This window comes from Palaemon carinicauda, chromosome 27 (assembly GCF_036898095.1).
Source record: "Palaemon carinicauda isolate YSFRI2023 chromosome 27, ASM3689809v2, whole genome shotgun sequence".
Classification (NCBI taxonomy): domain Eukaryota; kingdom Metazoa; phylum Arthropoda; class Malacostraca; order Decapoda; family Palaemonidae; genus Palaemon; species Palaemon carinicauda.
Genome location: NC_090751.1, coordinates 24,761,267 through 24,781,266, shown reverse-complemented (window position 1 = coordinate 24,781,266; position 20,000 = coordinate 24,761,267). Strand labels below are relative to the sequence as shown.

The following is a 20,000-nucleotide window of genomic DNA, read 5'->3' as shown; positions in this document are numbered from 1 at the left end:
ATTAAACAGTAAATATTTATCATCTTGTTGGCACAACTCTGTGCCAAAGTGTACCCTCCTCTTCATACCATTTGGCACAGAAGAATATTATGTACTCTTCCTAATATCATCTTCATTACTATTAGTATTGTTATTGTTTGTTTATTATTATCAAAAATATTATTGTTGTTGTTTGTTTATTATTATCACTAATATTATTGTTGTTGTTTGTTTATTATCATCACTATTATTATTGTTATTGTTTATTTATAATTATCACTTATTTTTATTATTGTTTGTTTATTATCACTATTATTATTGTTGTTTGTTTGTTTATTATCATCACTATTATTATTGTTAATTGTTTATTATCATCACTTAATATTATTATTATTAATTATCATTATTATATTTTTATTATTATTATTATAATTATTATTATTATTGTTTGTTTATCATCACTATTATTATTGGTATTATTTAATTATCATCGTCACTATTATTATTGTTATCGTTTGTTCATCTTCATTAGTATTGTTATTGTTTTTATGTTCATCATCATAAAGTGAAATGACCTAGAGAGAGAGAGAGAGAGAGAGAGAGAGAGAGAGAGAGAGAGAGAGAGGGGGGGGGGGGTGTTAATTTTATCATTCTATTTTAGTTTTCATCATCTTTATCGTCTCTTTTTTTACTTGTAAATTCAAGTTGGTGTTTATGGATTCAATGTTTGGCAAAGTTCTTGCATCTTTATCTCTAATTTACTACTTTGTCATTGAAACCTTTTTCCTTTTTTTTTTTATATTTCTATGATTTTATGAGTCATTGTAATTCCTGTGGCTCTTCAGAGTTTCTCTGATTTTACTAATTAAATAAGTTTCGGGCTAAGGTCGTAAAATAATTATTTTCTTGCTGAGCATTTATAATTTATTTATTATTTGTCTTGTTATGTTATGCAATTTTAAACATGTAGTGGTAATTCATGTGCTCAGCTTCAGAACTGTTTAATTTTCACCTCAGCCATCAATACAGTAATGACAACATAGAAATGATAAGACTCACTTGTGTCGCTATTTTGACATATATGATGATGGGCATGTAGACCGTCTTAAGGATGGGGGTAAAACATTACGCAAACACGTTCCATCACATTGATAATGGTATAAGATACGAAGCAATCTCACAATCCAGGAGTTAAATTTTGCAGGCAAAACCACACAGCGGGACTTTTCCCGTCGTCCATTTTGGTTGGTGGCCAGCGAATCGATCGCGCATGTGACGTAACAGTAGTGACACAGACTGCCGGGCAGCCGGAGATGTGTTAGCTGGCTCCGCAGTCCCGCCGCATATTTACAATCGGCTCAACATTTAGACCGACGCTCTGCCCCGTGCCTGTGACGTCATATGCTTTCGTGACGTCACTGTGTTTACATTTGGTTCGTGGGGTAATACGACATTTAGTGGCAAGTAACTGTGAGTGACTGTGATCTTCTGGGTTGAGAGATTTTATTAACCACAATAATGCTCATAGCAGAAATAGTAAATTCATTGGGGTTTGAGGCGAAGGTCTTAAATGAATGTGCTGTTAGAACAAATATATTTAGCGAAGAAGACACATTGACTTTAGTCAAACGCCTAGAAGAGGCAGAAAACATTTGCCTTAACCGCAAATACAACTACAAACCTCGCTGTGCCTCGCCCAAGCGCAAGACATCTATACAACTTTTACATAAATATATTTGTCATCACGGTGACCGAAGATTTACAGGAAGAAAAGTAACATACACTGGGTATGTACTTTAATGTTAATTTGTAATTTTGAGATACGATAAGTGATGTAGGTGTAGCATTACCCCCCTTAGCAAATCAGGTTACTTGGTTGCCTAGGCTTGGCTGTGGCAGGATATTTTGGCTCTAGTTATATAATTTATACAAAGCCATTAGCAGCATGTTTGAGCACAGTTTGAAATAAGACAAAAATAATTAATAATTGACACTTTGTTATAAAGTAAACCGTGCAGCCTTTAGCATTTATCCTATATACTTAATTTATATATTTTTTCCTGCAGATGTAATGTGACACTTGATATTACAATTCATAATTATAAAGATGTGTCACGGAGAATCATCCTGAAGAAAACATCAGATGAATTAAGGTTCCCCTGTATTATCAATTACAGTGGACTACATAACCATATTATTCAGAGTGCACAGTCACTGCATGAGTTGAGAGTTGCACCACAAACCAAAGAAAAGTTTTATAGATACTTTGACATTGGTAAGTTCATTATATCTAATTTCATAAATACTTAACAGTGCAAATGAGCATGTAAATAAAATTGAAGATATATATAAAGGAAAATGGTTATTGTAATATCATAACCTTAATTTTCCTTTGCTTGTATCTATTTTAGGAATGACTGCAGCACAAGCAGCAAGATTCCATGAGGAGGAGATGAATCTAGATATAGAAAATCTTGCAAATAATGCAACAAACCCTAGCATGAGGGCTGTGTATTATCTACGTGAGAAATGGTTAATTCAAAACCAAGGAAGCGTAGGAGGGGCAATTGATAAGCATGCGTCTGGTACAGATTCCATTGTAGGTATGCGACCCAGCCACGTATCTTCCTTCTTGATGGAAGTTGATCCTCTTGATTTATCGCCTTCATCGCCACCGTCTTCTAAAATTTCTACGAAACAGAAAAAACCTCGCGGAAACATATGCGTCGCCTTTGGATGCCGTAACACGCCGAAGGACGGTGTGAATATGCATAAATTCCCATGGAAGAGGAACCCACAACTAGCCAGGAAGTGGGAGAAGCTCGTCTGCACTACCCGGGCGAATTGGAAGGCGACCAAATGGTCCCGCATTTGCTCTGCTCATTTCTCACCGGAGAGTTTTACATCTTCCAGTAAACTTCGGCGGGAGTTTGATCCGAATTATCTGCTAGTGCTGGAGGAGAATGCCATGCCAACCATTTTCGTGAGAAATCAGGGTCCTCACAGTGATGTCGGTATCAATGTCGCTGACGATCGAGATGTTATAGATATAGGTTCGTTTAATTTCCTAGTTGTTTTCAGTGTTGCGTTTTTAATTATTATTACTAGCTAATATGAAATATATTACTCTCTCTCTCTCTCTCTCTCTCTCTCTCTCTCTCTCTCTCTCTTATCAATAGTGCGCACAAGGTGGAAGAAGTGAGGTGAAGTAGAGAGAGTTGGGTTTTATAGATCTCTGCTCATGACGTCATTTGGTGAACTCGGCTAGGCAGGAGTACCGATATCAGTGGATTCTTCACTTCGGTAAGGGTAGCATCTGCTGCACGTTATGGTGAACTGTGTCATTTATGGTTGTTTTATTAGATCTGATGGAAAGAAAAATGCAGAAAAAAGTGTATTGTTTATATGTATATATGAATAGGTAGATATAAACTGTCTGTTTTTTAGCTAATTTGGAATATTTTGACTGAAAGAAGATTAAAAAAATATATAAAGCAGTCATAACAGTACATTGAAAGGTTACAGATTCAATACAGTAGGAAATGAATGATGAAATTTTTTAGTTAATCTTGTAGATGCTGTGGTAAAGTAGACTATTAATGTAAGGTAGACCTGCAAAGACAGTTCTTACATATGTCCCAAAAAAATGATGCTACAATGGTTCTGTATGGACTGTCCAGCTAATTGCCTTTATGGGCTGTTGTGGACAAGAGCTAAACTTCTACCTGTTTGAGCAGATGTGACAAGAGGTATCTTCAATTTTATGGCATTAATACTGGAATTCCATTGATTATATTTAATGTTTGACCCTTGGGACACTTGAAATTTATGTATCTCACTGTTATTAGTGTGAAAGCGCTGAGAATAATTTAAGGTGTGTGGAGTAATTGAGCTTCAAATACATTTTCTTCTGAAACTGTCTCATTGGATAAAGGGGGCCACTAGTGGTCCAATACCCAGTAAAGTATGAATGTGTTTTGTCACAGATTCGCATTTCCATTATTTGCCTCCTCTCAATCAGGAGTAACAGAACGTTCTGTTAATCCTGCTTGTAATTAGCTGGGTGACTTGATAGGTGCATCATAGCTCTCCTCATATCATTGTTGACATTTGGAAGAGTGCCGATCAGTTGCACTTTTTATGGTTGTTGTAACCCATACTGTAACATCAGAGGCAATGGAGCTAGTTTTTTCTGGTCTCCAAAGGATGCTGAAATGCATAAAAGATGTGTATATTCCCCAGCGTTCTGATTAACAATAGAATTGCTATAATTTGTTCCTCACATAATGCTAGTTTTGTTAGATTGCATATGCAGTACATTATATACCATGGCATAAGGAGGATAAGGTAGGCCTAGCTATGGCAATTGGATGATAAAATAGTCCTAGCTATATCGAATGCTTTCCTAAATTTTGCGCCAATGTCAGTATTGCTTCAAGTCTCTATAATTTTATTACAAGGCCGTGTAATGTATAGTTAATGTTTAATAGGAAAACTTGTATGGATGGTCAAGTTAATTAAGTGAGCATTTGATGATGGGCAGTATAATGATTTAAAATTTGAAAGAGAAATTTAAACTTTTCATGCTGAAATTTCCTTTTTATATTTCACATATTACTTGCAATATTTTGAATGATGCATATATTTCTAAATGACGTAATGAGAAAGGCTAGATATGTGCTGCCTTAAATCTGAACATTTTCGAATTTTTAAACATATTAAGGTAACCATTGTGGTTTCTTCAGCTCTGTGAATACATTATAACCCAGCGTCACTTGCATATGCTTGTGCACTTCCATGGATTTTTAAAGGCTTAAAGGTCGCTCATGAATAGCAGGGGCAAGGGGCAGTGACATTGCCCTAACAAGCAGGACAATGCCTTAGAGACTGACCCTATATAGATATGATCAGCGCCCAAGCCCCCTCTCCACCCAAGCTAGGACCGAGAAGGGCCAGGCAATGGCTGCTGATGACTCACCAGATAGCATTAAGCAGGACAATGCCCTAGAGACTGACCATATATCCGTATGATCAGTGCCTAAGCCCCATCTCCACTCAAGCTATGACCAAGGAAGGCCAGGTAATGGCCGCTGATGACTTCCCCAAACCCCCCATCCTTAGCCTTAGCTCAGAAGGATGGTGAGGTTGCAGCGAACAAAGAAACGAACTAGTCCGACGTTCACTAGTCAGGCACGATTACCACATAGGAGAGGGTGTTGGGTTATCTCAGGGCCACTTTAGCCCACTTTTCTAAGGGAATATGAATTATGTATTGAAGGGATGCATGAAGAGTAATTATCCCGTATTTTCTCTCGAGAGGTTTTATGTGCTTCTAAAGAACAACATTTTGAATTATTATTCATATATTTTCAGTCAAGACCTAATGGAGAGAAGCTTTTTTATTCTTCTGATAAGAAACCAGGCCTTCTTCCATATGGGTAAAGTGACCGTATTAAAACGTGTAGGGCCTTTTTTATGAATGATTTCCAGTTATTTTTTAAAATTTTAATGTAATGTTATTTCTTCTATGTCTAAATTATTCATATTTTTGCTTGCAGATATGTGATTAGAAGATGTAAATACGAATGAAAACGAAATTGCGTGGGGGGAAAAAAAAGTCTAAATAGGTTCTGGTTTTAACTATTTTTAGTCTAGAAAACCTTGGTTGTATAAATACATCCATCCAACATCTAATTGGCCAGTGCAGGCGTATACAATTTTATTTTGAGTGAAATGCATGACACACTTCTCAAGACTATAAAAGCGCTTTTCAATACATTTTTAAAAACGAGATCAATATCGGCCAAGGTGAATTTAAATGGGAAAAAAGCTCTTGGGAAAAGAAAATAGCTATTTACTATACAAAAACGCTTCTCAATACATTTTTTTAAAACGAGATCAATATCGTTCAAGGTGAATTTAAATGTGAAAAAAGCTTTAGGAAAAAAAAAATAGCTATTCACTATGGTAACTGATACAATTCGGTATCAACTGGCGTCGCCGATATTAACTTCATTAAGGAGGAACAGTTTATTCATTGTAAAGTGAGACTTTTTTGGTAAATTTTAGAATTATTAGATCCCGACGTCGGTGTTTTTTATTTTTTGTGGCCGACTTCAAGTGTTTAGTACTCTGATGTGTTCAGTTAATCTTCCATAACTTCTGATACTCAAATATTCCATGTTGTTGATTCTGGGGTAAATGGGAGAATTTTGCCATAGTTTTCAATTTTAGGAATAAACAATACTTTTTTTTTTATTTCCAGTTAGAGAGAAAACATCTTGGTAAAAGAATAAATTTGTTCCTTTCCAAATGTCTCTTAAAATATTGATAATTAGAATTCTGAAATTTAGGTCAAACAATATAGATTTAATTCTTACTAAATTTAGAGAAGACCCAATTCTGCTCTTCCCACAAAGATTTTAAATTCGCTTATTATAATAATAGCAAATAATAATGAATGATTTTTTCGGACGATGAAAACCAAGCAATGTATATATCCATTTTAAAGTTTAATTAAAGACCGCTGATGTTTTCCATTCCGTTCCAATTAAACTAAACCCGTTTTCACTTTTATTACACCTGCAAACAAGTACAAAAAAAAATCGACTGCAAAAGCAATGCGGCATTTGCTGTGATCTGTGCGAACCAGGTCTGGAGGAAACCAGTTGGGAATCTTAAAGCTCAACTGTGACTCCGCCAAGCGGCCCGAATAACATTTCCAGGGGGACGTTTTCTCGCGATTTAATCCACTTTTATTTCTAACAATGCTTTACTGCATGGGGTTGACGAGTGCACTAAATGAGTAATGGCAATGGAAGGTAGATAATAGCTTCTGGAAATAATAGCGTTTGAATACGGGACTCTGCAGCGGAGATAGTTAGATTTGCTTATAAGCCTGTAAAGGTTTAAAGGTCGCTCATGAATGGCAGAGGCAAGGGACAGTGACATTGCCCTAGCAAGCAGGACAATTCCCTAGAGACTGACCAAATATTATATGATCAGCGCCCAAGCCTCCTCTCCACCCAAGCTAGGACCAGTGAGGGCAAGGCAGTGGCTTCTGATGACTCAGCAGATAGACCTACAGTATAGGCTCCCCCTTAACCCCCCAACCTTATCTCACAAGGATGGTATGGTTGCAGTTACTTATGGCACTAACGAGTCTAAGCTGGACTCGAACTCCCGACTGGCAAACACCAGGAAGAGACGTTACTAATCAGTTCCCAAGGTATGGAGAGTCATAAATACGAAAATTTGCCATTAATAAAGATAAAGGGACCAATTAACATCATGCTTTGTTGCTGGATGGCACTACAACTGACTATAGTAGGTCTCGTCAATAGCTGGAAGTCTGGACTCTCAATGTCAGTCATAGAAAGGGAATCATATTCACAAAACCTCCATGAGTAACGCACCAGGAGATTCTCAGCCAATATTTGCTGGCGTCGTCACAGAAAGTAAGTGGAGTGTCTGTTCATTTCCACATGCTCTCTCTCTCTCTCTCTCTCTCTCTCTCTCTCTCTCTCTAGATGTAACTGTGTGCGTAATGTGAGTTGTAATTGTGTATGTGAGAGAGAGAGAGAGAGAGAGAGAGAGAGAGAGAGAGGTTGCCTCAGTTGCCTGACTCTCAGTAGCATGTTGGTCGTCCTATCAAGAACCGCATTTGTGGTGACCTGATTTTTGGGGGTGTTTCTATAATGGCTGCTTGTAGCCAAGATATGAATTTCGAATTGGATGGATTTCAGAACACTGAAATAACAAGAACGACAGATTTATTGCATATAAGAAATAATGTACATTCTCAAGAGGATTTCGTAAAATGGCTGGAAATATACTGCAAAAGGACAAACACCTGCTCTGTATCAAAGAATTTGTACCATGTAGGAGAAAGGAAGGCATTTCACAAAACGTTTATATGCTACCACGGTAACAAGAAACTAAAAGGAAAACGAAAAACATATACAGGGTGAGTAACTCTTGCCAATGAAACTTCATAGGATGATGAGCTATCTATTTTGGTATAAGAAACAACAGAAGATACTGGCATCACTAAGTCGCTCTCTGTGTTTCATCATAATTTTTATTGACAGGTGCCAAGTGATAATGGACGTCACCATTCGCATAGTGAGTAAACACACCAAGAAAAGAGACAAGCTGGTCAGCGACTTCCCTTGTATTGTGAAAATACACGGAAACCATAACCACTCCACAGAATCAGCAGAGGCACTTAGACAACTTAAAGTGCAGGAAGCCACGAAAAATAAGTTTCACAAATACTTTGAGCTAGGTAGGCTAAGTGTAGTAAGCTACTTCCACTTATATTTGCCACAATACTCATCTTTGAGCTGCATGTAAATACGTAACTGTATTTTATCTATTGAATAATAAATGACCTGAAATATGTACATTTTCAAATAAAACATGATGGTCGCAAGTTGTTTTCACTACATTATCTATATAGGGATGACAACAGCCCAAGCTGCAAGGCATCATGTTTTGGAAATGGGACTGTCCGAGGATCTTTGTGGTCAAGCAAACAAGGCTTCGAATCCACCTCATAGAGCAGTGGATTACCTGAGGAAACAGTGGTTAAAAAGTGAACATCTAAGTATAGATAATTACTAATAGTTCATGTATAAATAATAATAAAAAATATTAAGCCAAGGGTTATCCTGTGTATTAAAGTGAATATCCTCTTTATCCTTCTGAAACACATTCACACATATATCATTACAACTTCACACAAACATGGAGAAAGAGAGAGAGAGCGTAAAGAAGAAACTTCCACTTTGTGTGACGATGCACGCCGCTATTGCTATACAACTGGAGGGTTTGTAAATATACCAGGTAAAAATGGTCTTTCGTATTGATTAGTTAAACTCGGCATTATAAAGGTAATCTTGTTTTATGGAAAACAGAAACGGGGAGTTACCAAGATTTTAAGGATTTTGGCTTTGGAGTCTCCTGGGCATGAGAAGCCAGCAGATATGGTCTCACCTGATTCATAGACCCGTTGTTAATCTATAGACCTTGGTCATCTGAGAAGGCGAGCAAGATAACTTGCTAGCATTATTGTATAAAACATGCCACACAGTAAATCGAATGTTCCAAAACATAGGCGTAGAGGTGGCCCTGTATTTCACAAAGACCCAATTCAGAGGGTAGCCTGGGTAGTTATGTTAGGAAGACTATTTTTTTTATTTCAGGACCACATACAGTTGTTTGTGGAGATCATTTTACCACAGAAAATTACTTGTATTAGATATTCATTTTCACATATAATTCACAAGGTTAATAGTGAATTACTGTCGGTTATATGTTGGGGGAAGTCACTGCTTATTGTGTGTACTGTGCTATTATTAAGGAGGGTCTATTAATAGTTACATCACTTGTCAGGGATTTTGTATGACAAGCTGTTACTACCTTAATTGTGATTGTTCTAGATGTTTATTACTATGAATATTTTTAATATATATTGCCATATGATATATTATCATTTGTCAGTAGAACTTACTCTATATGTCACTTGTGCTAAAATTTAGGTATTTTGATATTGCAACTTCTGTCTGGCAGTTTCTAATTACTGAATTGTGTTTTTGATAATAGGTGCTGATCGTGATAACCAGAGGCCAGGACCTAGTGATGATCCAAGTCAGTCCTCCACCTCGCGTGATGAAAGTTCCAGAGCCAGTACTGAACGTGGCAAAAAGGGCCCTGTAACAAAAACCAAATTAGGACAACGAAAACGAAAAGAGGCGGCTAATGTAAACACAACTGGAGATGAAGTGAACACACAGGTAAGGAATTACAGTATGTTTACCATGATAGAAAGCTTAATGCCATTTTTTTTTTTTTTTTTTTTTTTTATCATCTCCTCCTTATTACGAAAAGGCCTTGATAGATATCGCCAGTTCCTCTATCTTGAGCTTGTAAATCAATGCTTCTCCACTCATCATCTCCTACTTGACGCTTCATAGTCCTCAGCCATGTAGGCTTGGGTCTTCCAACTCGTCTTTTTCAAAACATTGGGAGTATTTTATTATTTTAAATAGAGCAGCAATTTAACTGTGCATATATAGTATGTGATTTCAAATATTAATGCGGCCATAATATTTTAAGCATTAGTGAAGACTGTATGAATATAAGTTTTATTTCAAAAGTCAGTAGGAACTGTATATTAAATATACATGACTGTTTAAACATTAATATTAATGCATTAAACATACAAATCAGTTCACGGGTTCCATCTTTTTTCATCCGGAACACTTTTGAACTTGGACTTATGGCCTAAACAAATTGAAGGTCATATATAATCCATGTTATAGTGAATAACTCTTGAGAAATATTTTGCTTATTCGGAACCGTCATAAATTTGTTTTTTCTCTAGTTAGGAGTCATATCTTTTTTTTCTATTCTGCCATGGTATTGTAAAATGTACAATTAAAAGATGTGTGTATGTTATTATTAACTATAATTCGCAAACAATTAGATTGACTTTCTAATGCATATTCTACCAAAGATGAAATTTAGCCAAAATTAAGAGCTGTAAACTCCCCACCCACTCACACCTTTACACTAAAGCCAAATAAAAAATTTGATTGAAGAACAATGTCAACATCTCATGAATCAGTTACAAGTTTTGGCAATGTGTGCTACTTACACTGTGGGCACGTGTCGAGTCGAGGGTGGATGGTGGGGAGGGAGTGAGGAGAGCTTGGGAGGAACCTTCTAGGGGAAGAAGATGAAGAGGTAGGCAGAGAATTAGATAAGATGAGGAGAGTAGAGGTTGGGTGGAAGAGGATGCCTTTAATAGAAGGCGCTGGAGAGGGCGCATCAGGCAACCGACCCCTTAATGTAGGAATAACTATGGGAAAGAAGTAGGTACTTAAAGTACGGTCTTGTAAATGGTGTCTTCATGTCATAATTGGTGAATTGGTTGTTTGCTCCCAACACAGACGCTCTGATAAATAAAAGAAAAAAAAATGTCTAGTATTAGCACTGAATTTTCTTATTTTTTTCAGTCTACATTACTTCTGTTTGAATAATATTTCATTATCAACCTTTTTCTTTTTATCTCTTATAAGAAAGGTGATAAGATTTTCACTTTATTAAGAAAGATGACAAAATTTTTACTTTATTAAGAAAGTTCACAAACTTTTTATCTTTGTTGAGAAAGATGACATTTTATCTATTTGAGCGTGGTGGCTAAATATTTAGTCATTTTCAACGGGTAGCGTACATTAATATAAAAATAAATCCTAAGATTACTTTACGGAATGCCTATGGTTTTAAGAAAAGAAATTTGACCATCGACTCACTGGTGTGGAACAATTTTCATCATTTTATGGAGGAAAGAAACCGTTTGATTCTTCTGTGGCTTTCACTTTTTAATCTGGGAGATTAACTTGCTTAACGAAGATGTCTACTTCGAAAATCCTGTGTGATACGGAAGCAACCACAACCAGCGAAGCAATCATCTATTTTTTATTGAGAGAGAGAGAGAGAGAGAGAGAGAGAGAGAGAGAGAGAGAGAGAATCATATATCATCATTTATATTGGAAAATTCACTTCATGGTAATGAATGCGTTCAGCACTAGCGTGAGACGATTACCAGGCCTTTATAATCTCGATTTACATTTTGTCTATTCATGGCACATACCATATGCTAAGTTACCCCCCAATAACCCTCCCCCCCATCCCACTGCTACCCCCTACCCAGCACTGCGGCGTTGCCAAGTTACACACCTGTGCCACGTCTACATTCCCTCTTTCCCTCGAGGCGGCTTTGCCACATTTCCGATTAAGTTGCTACAACTCAGGTGACCTGTTCGGTTCTAATTTTGTTTACGGTGTTTTGTCGTTATATCTAGTTTACGAAAAGATTGGCCTGAGGAGGGTGAGTGAAGGAATGGTTGCGTGGGTCCAGACTAATCTGTTTTGTGCTATTGTTTACGAAAGAAAATATTTGTACTCATATATTTATTACTGCAGTATATATATATATATATATATATGCATGTATGTATGTATGCGTGTATACATGCATGTTATATACATATACAAGTATATACATATATGTGATACATATACACCTATATGTCTGTGTATATGTGTATATGCATATATGTATATATATATAATTATAAGTGTGTATATATATATATATATATACACACATATATATATATATATATATATATACATATATATATATATATATATACATATATATATATATATATATACACACACATATATATATATATATATATATTGTGTGTATATATAGAGAGAGAGAGATAGATAAATATATCTACACTTATATTATAGATATATTGAGCCACAAACTACTTCTGACATCGAATTCACTCGACCTTGGGCAATTCATTAAATGAAAAGGTCCATTTATCAGCTTCTGAAAGGAAACGAGCACAGTCAGGGACTGCCAGTCTGGCTATCAAACTTCACATTACACCCATATGTAGATTCACTCTTGGTCGTTGTGTATAAAGGTCTTTCTTATCCTAGATGCCTTTCTCACATCGGAGTTCTGGACTCTTTTTAGTTATACACTTCACTGTTTACTCTAATTTATTGTTGACCACTTTGTCAATGTGACTGAATCACCTGTGAATATTATAGTGTATGGTATATATATATATATATATATATGAAAACTTTCAGATTCTTTGAAATTAAACAATTTTATGATTAATTTTGTTATATTCAACATCTTACTTACTCATTTATCTCTAGGAGCCTTCTTCAGTTTATACATAATACAGTGAGTTTAATGCTTCCCAATATGCTACAAATGAAAGTAAAGTGACACTCTACTAAGGTTTAAAGGTCACTCATGAATGGCAGAGGTAAGCCCCCTCTCGTCCCAAGCTAGGAGCAAGGAAATCCAGGCTGTTGATGACTCAGCAGCTAGACCTATAATCTCTATAAGTCCCCCAGCCTTAACTTACATTGGTGGTTTAGGTTGCAGACACTAAAAGAACAATCGAGCGTGAGCGGGACTCGAACGCCAGGCAGGGACGTTTCCAATAGGTCACCATAACCCTAATTATTATTATTATTACTTACTAAGCTACAACCCTAGTTCAAAAAGCAGAATGCCATAAGCCCAAGGGCTCCAACAGGGAAAATAGCCCAGTGAGGAAAGGAAATAAGGAAAGTTAATTATGTAAATAGGAATGTAAAGTAATCTGCTATTAAGAAAAGTAAACTGAGCTTCATTAAATGATAATAAGGTAAACCTCGGTAAAGAAAAAGAAAAGTGAGTTTCCTCAAAGAAGAGTAAAATGAATCTCGGAATAAGCTTATATTCCAATATGTATCTGCACCGGTCTCGCACCAGCCCCCCCCCCCCCCCCCCAAAAAAAAATCATCGTTAATTGAAGTTGTAAACCATCCCTATATTTGCTAATGAAAATTTCTCTCCTTTTAATTTTGTCTGAAGGTTTCGACCATATTAATATTGTCTGAATTTTTTTTCCTTATTTTTTCTTTTCGTGTATTCTGACTTTTCGACATCGTTTTCCAATACTTGCCTTAATGCTCGTCATATTGTTGAAGTATTATTTCCAATTTTCGTTCTAAATTTCGTTTGATTATAGCAGAATTTCCATGGTTTTTAATTATGTCTCAATTATCGTCTTTGTTTTTTTTTTCACAACTTAATTTACGCCTCTATTTCTATTTCATTTTGTCTGAAATTTGCCGTTAATCAGACGAAAACAAGCTAGCAACAAACAGAATGAAATAAAATGGGGAAGAAAAATTACATTTGTTGTAGCATTATTATTATTATTATTATTATTATTATTATTATTATTATTATTATTATTATTATAACAACTAGCTAAGCTACAACCGTAGTAGGAAAAGCAGAATACTCTATGCCCAATGTCTCCAGAAGGGAAAATACCCAGTGAGGAAAAAAATAAGGACACAGATAGAATAAGAATGTCTAAACTACTCTGTAATATAACTATTAAATCCTGTTTTTTTATCGAGAGCATTAAGAATACGAAGAGGAGAATGAGGAGGAGAAATAGGAAGAAAAATAAAGCAAGTCACTTATAATGTTGCCTAAGAATACGAAGAGGAGAATGAGGAGGAGGAGAAATAGGAAGAGAAATAAAGCAAGTCACCTATAATATTGCCTAAGAATACGAAGAGGAGAATGAGGAGGAGAAGAAATAGGAAGAGAAACAAAGCAAGCCTCCTTTAATATTGCCTAAGAATACGAAGAGGAGAACGAGAAAGAGGAGAAATAGGAAGAGAAATAAAGTAAGTCACTTATAATATTGCCTAAGAATACGAAGAGGAGAATGAGGAGAAAGGGAAGAGAAATAAAGCAAGCCTCCTATACTATTGCCTAAGAATACGAAGAGGAGAAATAGGAAGAGAAATAAAGCAAGTCTTCTCTATGTTATTGGCTAAGAATGCGAAGAGGAGAATGAGGATGAGGAGGAGAAATAGGAAGAGAAATCAAGCAAGCCTCCTCTATAATATTGCCTAAGAATACGAAGAGGAGAATGAGGAGGAGGAGAAATAGGAAGAGAAATAAAGCAAGTCTTCTCTATATTATTGGCTAAGAATACGAAGAGGGGAATGAGGAGGAGGAGGAGAAATAGGAAGATAAATCAAGCAAGCCTCCTTTATAATATTGCCTAAGAATACGAAGAGGAGAATGAGGAGGAGAAATAGGAAGAGAAATAAAGCAAGTCTTCTCTATAATATTGCCTAAGAATACGAAGAGGAGAATGAGGAGGAGGAGGAGAAATAGGAAGAGAAATCAAGCAAGCCTCCTCTGTAATATTGCCCCACTCCCAGCACTTGTGTTGACCATCCTGGACGGAAGCCAAACACGAACGAATACCTTCGCCTAATGCAGACAGAAGGACTCCACCACTTCGGGAGCTGATTTCCGTCTTGTTTCACAGCGGCCGCCTTTCCCCAAGCTGTTTGTTCTACCCTTTGTTTCTCTTGCTTGCTTTGCTTTTTGTTGCTCTTATTTGCTTAATCCTCTGCTGCCTTGCGCTGTCCTGTGCGTGTGTTGCATGGGTGCAACTGTTTATTTTTCATTTAATCTCCAGTTGAAATTCATTTTTTCCCTCTTTTTCTAAAGGTTTGTATGCAATTGCATAATTAAAACCGGTTTGGCCAGTCGAAATAAACATGGTGCTATTCTTCCTGCTCCTTTTATAAGTCTCACTCTCTCCTTTTTATCATATATATATATATATATATATATATATGTATATATATATATATATATATTCTTACTAAGCTGGTCTAGCGTAGAGTAAATATTTTATTCATGTATTTCATGTGTGTGTTTATGAGATGTATAGTCAGCTCATAATGTGAACCTCTCTCATGTAGGTATAAGTTTTGAATGTAGATTACCTAAGACTTTCGTCGTAAATTTCATTGCATTCTTCATTCAAGTCAATATATGTAAATTAACGTTATTTTTAAGTGTTAACTTTTTATTTTTCGAATTTCGTTACGAAGTCTTACGTAATCTCTTTGAGAGAGTTATGTGACCATACAAGACATGAACAATCCAGGAAAATATTCAGAAGAGTCTGAAATATTCTAAAGTACGTGACAGTATTTATTCTTTACCATTTAAAAATAATACTTTGAATGTTCCAATTCAAATGTTAATGAAGTGGTATCATTTTGCAGAAAATTTTTCCTATATGGATTTTCTCAAGTTTCAAAAGTCCTGGGTCGATAATTAGCTAATAGGCAACTTTTCCATCCATCTCCCATGGGTGGGTGGAGAGGGAGACGTGCCTCAGTGGGTAGGACAAGTCTGGAGGATTTGACCAGTGGGTGGGGTCCAAATTGTTTTTTCGAAGAGTTCTTCGACACTGTCCCCGCTTTGAAGCAGGAGATCGGCTTTTCCAAGTGCAGCACAATGTTTTGTGGTGGCCAATTGGAAATGTCCCTGCTTGGCGATCGCTAGATTGAAGTTGGAGTCCCGGTCAAGCTCGATAGTTTCTTGTTTCAAGGATTGCTCGCTGCCCTACCCCTTACAACACCACAACACCCGACTTTCTACGCAAGTCGTGTTAATTCCAGGCTCTAAGAGGATCGCAGCTTATTTGGGATTGCTCGCTCGCTCCTTACCTACGGACTGCAACCTTACCATCCTTGTGAGCAAATGAGGGGGCGTTTTGGAGAGCCTGTAGGGCTACCTGCTTAGTCATCAGTAGCCATTGCTTGGCCCTCCCTAGTGCTAGCTTGGGCACGAATGCACTGATCTTATGTATATATGGGTCAGTCTCTAGGGGATTATTCTGCTACCTAGGACGAAGTCACTGTCCTTGCCTCTGCCATTCATGAGTGGCCTTTAAATGAAGGGGCAATGGGAGGTGAGTGTTCAGAGAAGTCAGAACTTTGAAGCAGCATCCTCACAAGAAGTTGCCTGTAGACCCAATTCGAAGAAATTTGCACCGATTTTCAATAGGGTTCCGAGATTGTATTTTGCTCAGTGATGTAATGATTTGGATTATTATAAGGATAATTTTCCTGATCTATTTGAACTTTTCTAAAAAAAAAAAAAAAAATTGTATGAGGTTAGCTAATGTATAAAAAAGTTTGCACCTTAGGAATCATACACTTTTTTGCGTTGCTTTTTTTTTCTTTTTTTTTATTAGATAATATTGGTGTGCACCGAAGAACAAGGAACTTCAATAAACACAAGTCTTCACTTCATTTTAGTAATAGAATTGAATAAAATCTCACATCTGCAGTTAATTTAGCTCGTACATTCTGACATTTTTATAACCATCGGTTTGCAGTCGACTGATATAGTGATGATATCAGTAACCAGATTAAGCTAAACTGGCCGTATGCCAGTACTGTTATTTACAGACGCTGTTCTCGTATGCATTGGTCTACATTCACTAAATAACGGCCATTATTATTATTATTATTATTATTATTATTATTAGCAGGATGTTATAAGCCCAAGGGCTCCAACGGAGAAAAATATCCCAGTGAGGAAAGGAAATAAGTAAACTATAAGAGCAGTAATCAACAAGTAAAATAACATATTTAAAAAAAAAAAACAATAACAACTTACGTCCCAATCCTTACGCCCTAACCCCCCCCCCCCCGGGAATAAACAATAGGCCTACACTTGAAACGTATTTTAATTGTTCGAAAGGTTTCACATCACTCCTGTTTGAGTTTTGCCTCTAACAAGTCGGCAAAATAGGCTAATCGAAGGTTGTGCTGGTGGCGTAACAGCCTAAATGCAAAAACCTGTTCCTTCGCAGAGGTAAACCAGATTTCCAGGCGTATAATTTTTAGTGTGGAACTTTCTGCAACCTCATGGGGAGCTATTTCAAGTTACGCGCACTTTATCTGAGGCTCTACGTAGATGCAAGTGTATGGAAACAGAGAGAGAGAGAGAGAGAGAGAGAGAGAGAGAGAGAGCTGTTTTTAGAAACTATTGTTCGGTATTATAATTGCTGTCAAATCTGTAGGCGTGGTTGGAAAAGCAAGTAATATTGCTACATGCCTAAGGGTTCTAACAGGGAAAGCCGTCGACAGGAAAAATACAGGATTAATGAATAAACTATGTAAGTGGAACAACAGAGAAACTGTTGAAAACAATTGAGACTCATGATCCTTCTTGGTAAAAAGGCTAGAAATTTGTACACACACAAACATACATATATATATATATATATATATCTATATATATATATATATATACATATATATATATATATATATACATATATATATATATATATATACATATATATATATATATATATAGATATATATATATATATATATAGTGTGTGTGCGTGTGTGTGGTAACCAAACCTTGGATTTCTCTTGCTCATGTTCCTCCAACGATACAATCTTGGTTAGCACTGATGACACCTCATCCCTCTGTCATTATGTCCAAATGGTATCTGGTGATCTTACTCGATTTTAGTGATACCAGAAGAGTATTAGGTGTGGTTTCCCTTTTTAAACATGGGCAAACAGATGTGAATCATGTACCAAAGCAATTTTGAAAATCCATGATACCTTTGGTTAATAAGTAATTAAATTTTTGATTGTCTGATAGTCTGAAGGGTCATCTGGAACTTGATGATTTATTGTTGAAGATTTTTCTTTTTCCCGAAGTCCTCCAGGTTGAACAGCCAATAACCCTCACTTATCAAAGACCCTTCAGATAATTTCAGTCTATTGAACATTTCTGAGTTTGAAACCATTTAGCACTTAAGCCAGGCTGACACTTCCACGAATATGTGGCACGCATTGTCGCGTCTCGAGTCGTGAACTGGCGTGAACTCCTCGTGAACTGGCGTGAAGTGTTCGTAAACCCATCGTGAACTGGAGTGAAGTGTTCGTAAACCCATCGTGGCATGTCGTGACGAGAATTTTGAAATGTTCAAAATTTTGGTCATGACAAAATTTTGTGACTGGGTCGTGAACTATGGGCGAACTGTTCGTGAACTCGTCGGGACGATGCGGGAAGTGCGTAAACTATGCACAAACTTGTCGTGAACTCGTCGTGCCAGTTCGTGTCAATGTGGACAGGTCAGCTGTGATTCTGAGGTGTTTTTTTTTTTTTTTTTTTCAGTGCCTCAAAATGTCACGACTCGCCACGAAAAAGTCATGCAAGTGTCAGGGTACCTTCAGAATACTTCAGACGTGGTTTATTTGTTTCATTTCCTACGCGTCATTGTCGTCACCCTTCCCATTTGAAAGAAGAATTTGCTTCTCACAATTTCTCTCACTTTATTTAGCTTAGTGATATTTTCTCACTCAGACTGGTTTAAAGGCCACTCGTGAATGGCTGAAGCAAGGTATAGTGATATTGCCCTATCAAGCGTGGCGTGTCATAGACTGACCATATATACATATGATTAGTGCCCAAGCCGCCTCTCCACCCAAGCTAAGGACTAATGGCCGCTGGTGACTTGGATTTAAAGGAAAGGGGGGTTGTTTTTAGTTCATCCTTGTGTAATAAATCTTTGTAATTGGCAACTTTCAGTGTTTGCTCTAGTTATGAATTGTAGTCACACAAATGTTTGAATTTTTGCTTGTGTGTGTGAGTCACCAACACAGCTGTTGCTTTGTGTTACGGGTTGCTACTTAAACGCAATTTTCACTTTCCGAATTACACCTCAGGCATCTCTTTCACCTTTTCATCAGTCAGTTATACATTCTGCATATCTGTTGTTTTGTTAATAGGATACACCTTCCACCCTATTTTGCTAATTTTTCATATTTTATTTTTGAATCATTATTATCGCCCCGAGCATTCTGTATTCATATACTCAATTTACTTCTGAGATAATGAAAACATTCACAAACTAGAGTGGCACTCAGTAGGGCGCATGCCTTCGCCACGCCAAGCAGTCTCATTTTGCTTTGAACTCCGCTGCCTACTTGTACTTCGGTGTATTTTCTTCAAAATTCAATGGATTTGTCCTTGGATCATCTATACCCGACATGTCCATCAAGTTTCGTTGAAATTGGTTCCGTAGTTTTTCCGTATTGTTTACAAATAAAAAAATTAACTAACAAAATATTTGCTATTTATTTAACATTGCGATTATTTTACAAGTAATGCTGTGTACTTGTATTTTGCTGTATTTTATCGAAAATGTTACAGATTCATCCTTGGGCCATACCTAAAGACTACCAAGTTTGGTCAAAATCGATATTGGAGTTTTTATGTAAAGTTACTTAAAAACAAATAAACTAACAAAGAGACAGCGGTGAATACTTAACCTTCGGCAACATCATCATAGAGTAGATTCAAATCTTGTATAAGCTTTTTGAACATAAATTTTCTTCTAAACTGAGATATTGCTGCAAATATGATGCTAATATTACTCGACAAAATGCATTATAAAAACTAATGAAAAACTTTCGGTGATCGGCTGAGATCTGAATTTGCAAGTGAATGTTACGCCTTTACTGTTCAGTCAAGGGCATTCGACGAAAATAACGAACCGCGT

General features: G+C 36.5%; 1 protein-coding gene across 5 annotated transcripts in view; it reads left to right on the top strand.

Annotated features, from left to right (window-relative positions):
- Positions 1 to 20,000, top strand: part of LOC137620609 (hepatoma-derived growth factor-related protein 2-like) — a 369,983-nt gene that overhangs the window by 160,756 nt on the left and 189,227 nt on the right. For 4 of the 5 annotated variants that reach the window (XM_068350887.1, XM_068350892.1, XM_068350888.1 and 1 more), the window contains one exon: positions 9,586 to 9,776. In XM_068350887.1, the coding sequence (XP_068206988.1) occupies positions 9,586 to 9,776 (191 nt within the window). Of the gene's footprint in view, positions 1 to 1,411; positions 1,767 to 2,045; positions 2,255 to 2,390; positions 3,033 to 9,585; positions 9,777 to 20,000 lie in introns of those variants that run through there. The other variant, XM_068350889.1, reaches the window with a different exon arrangement.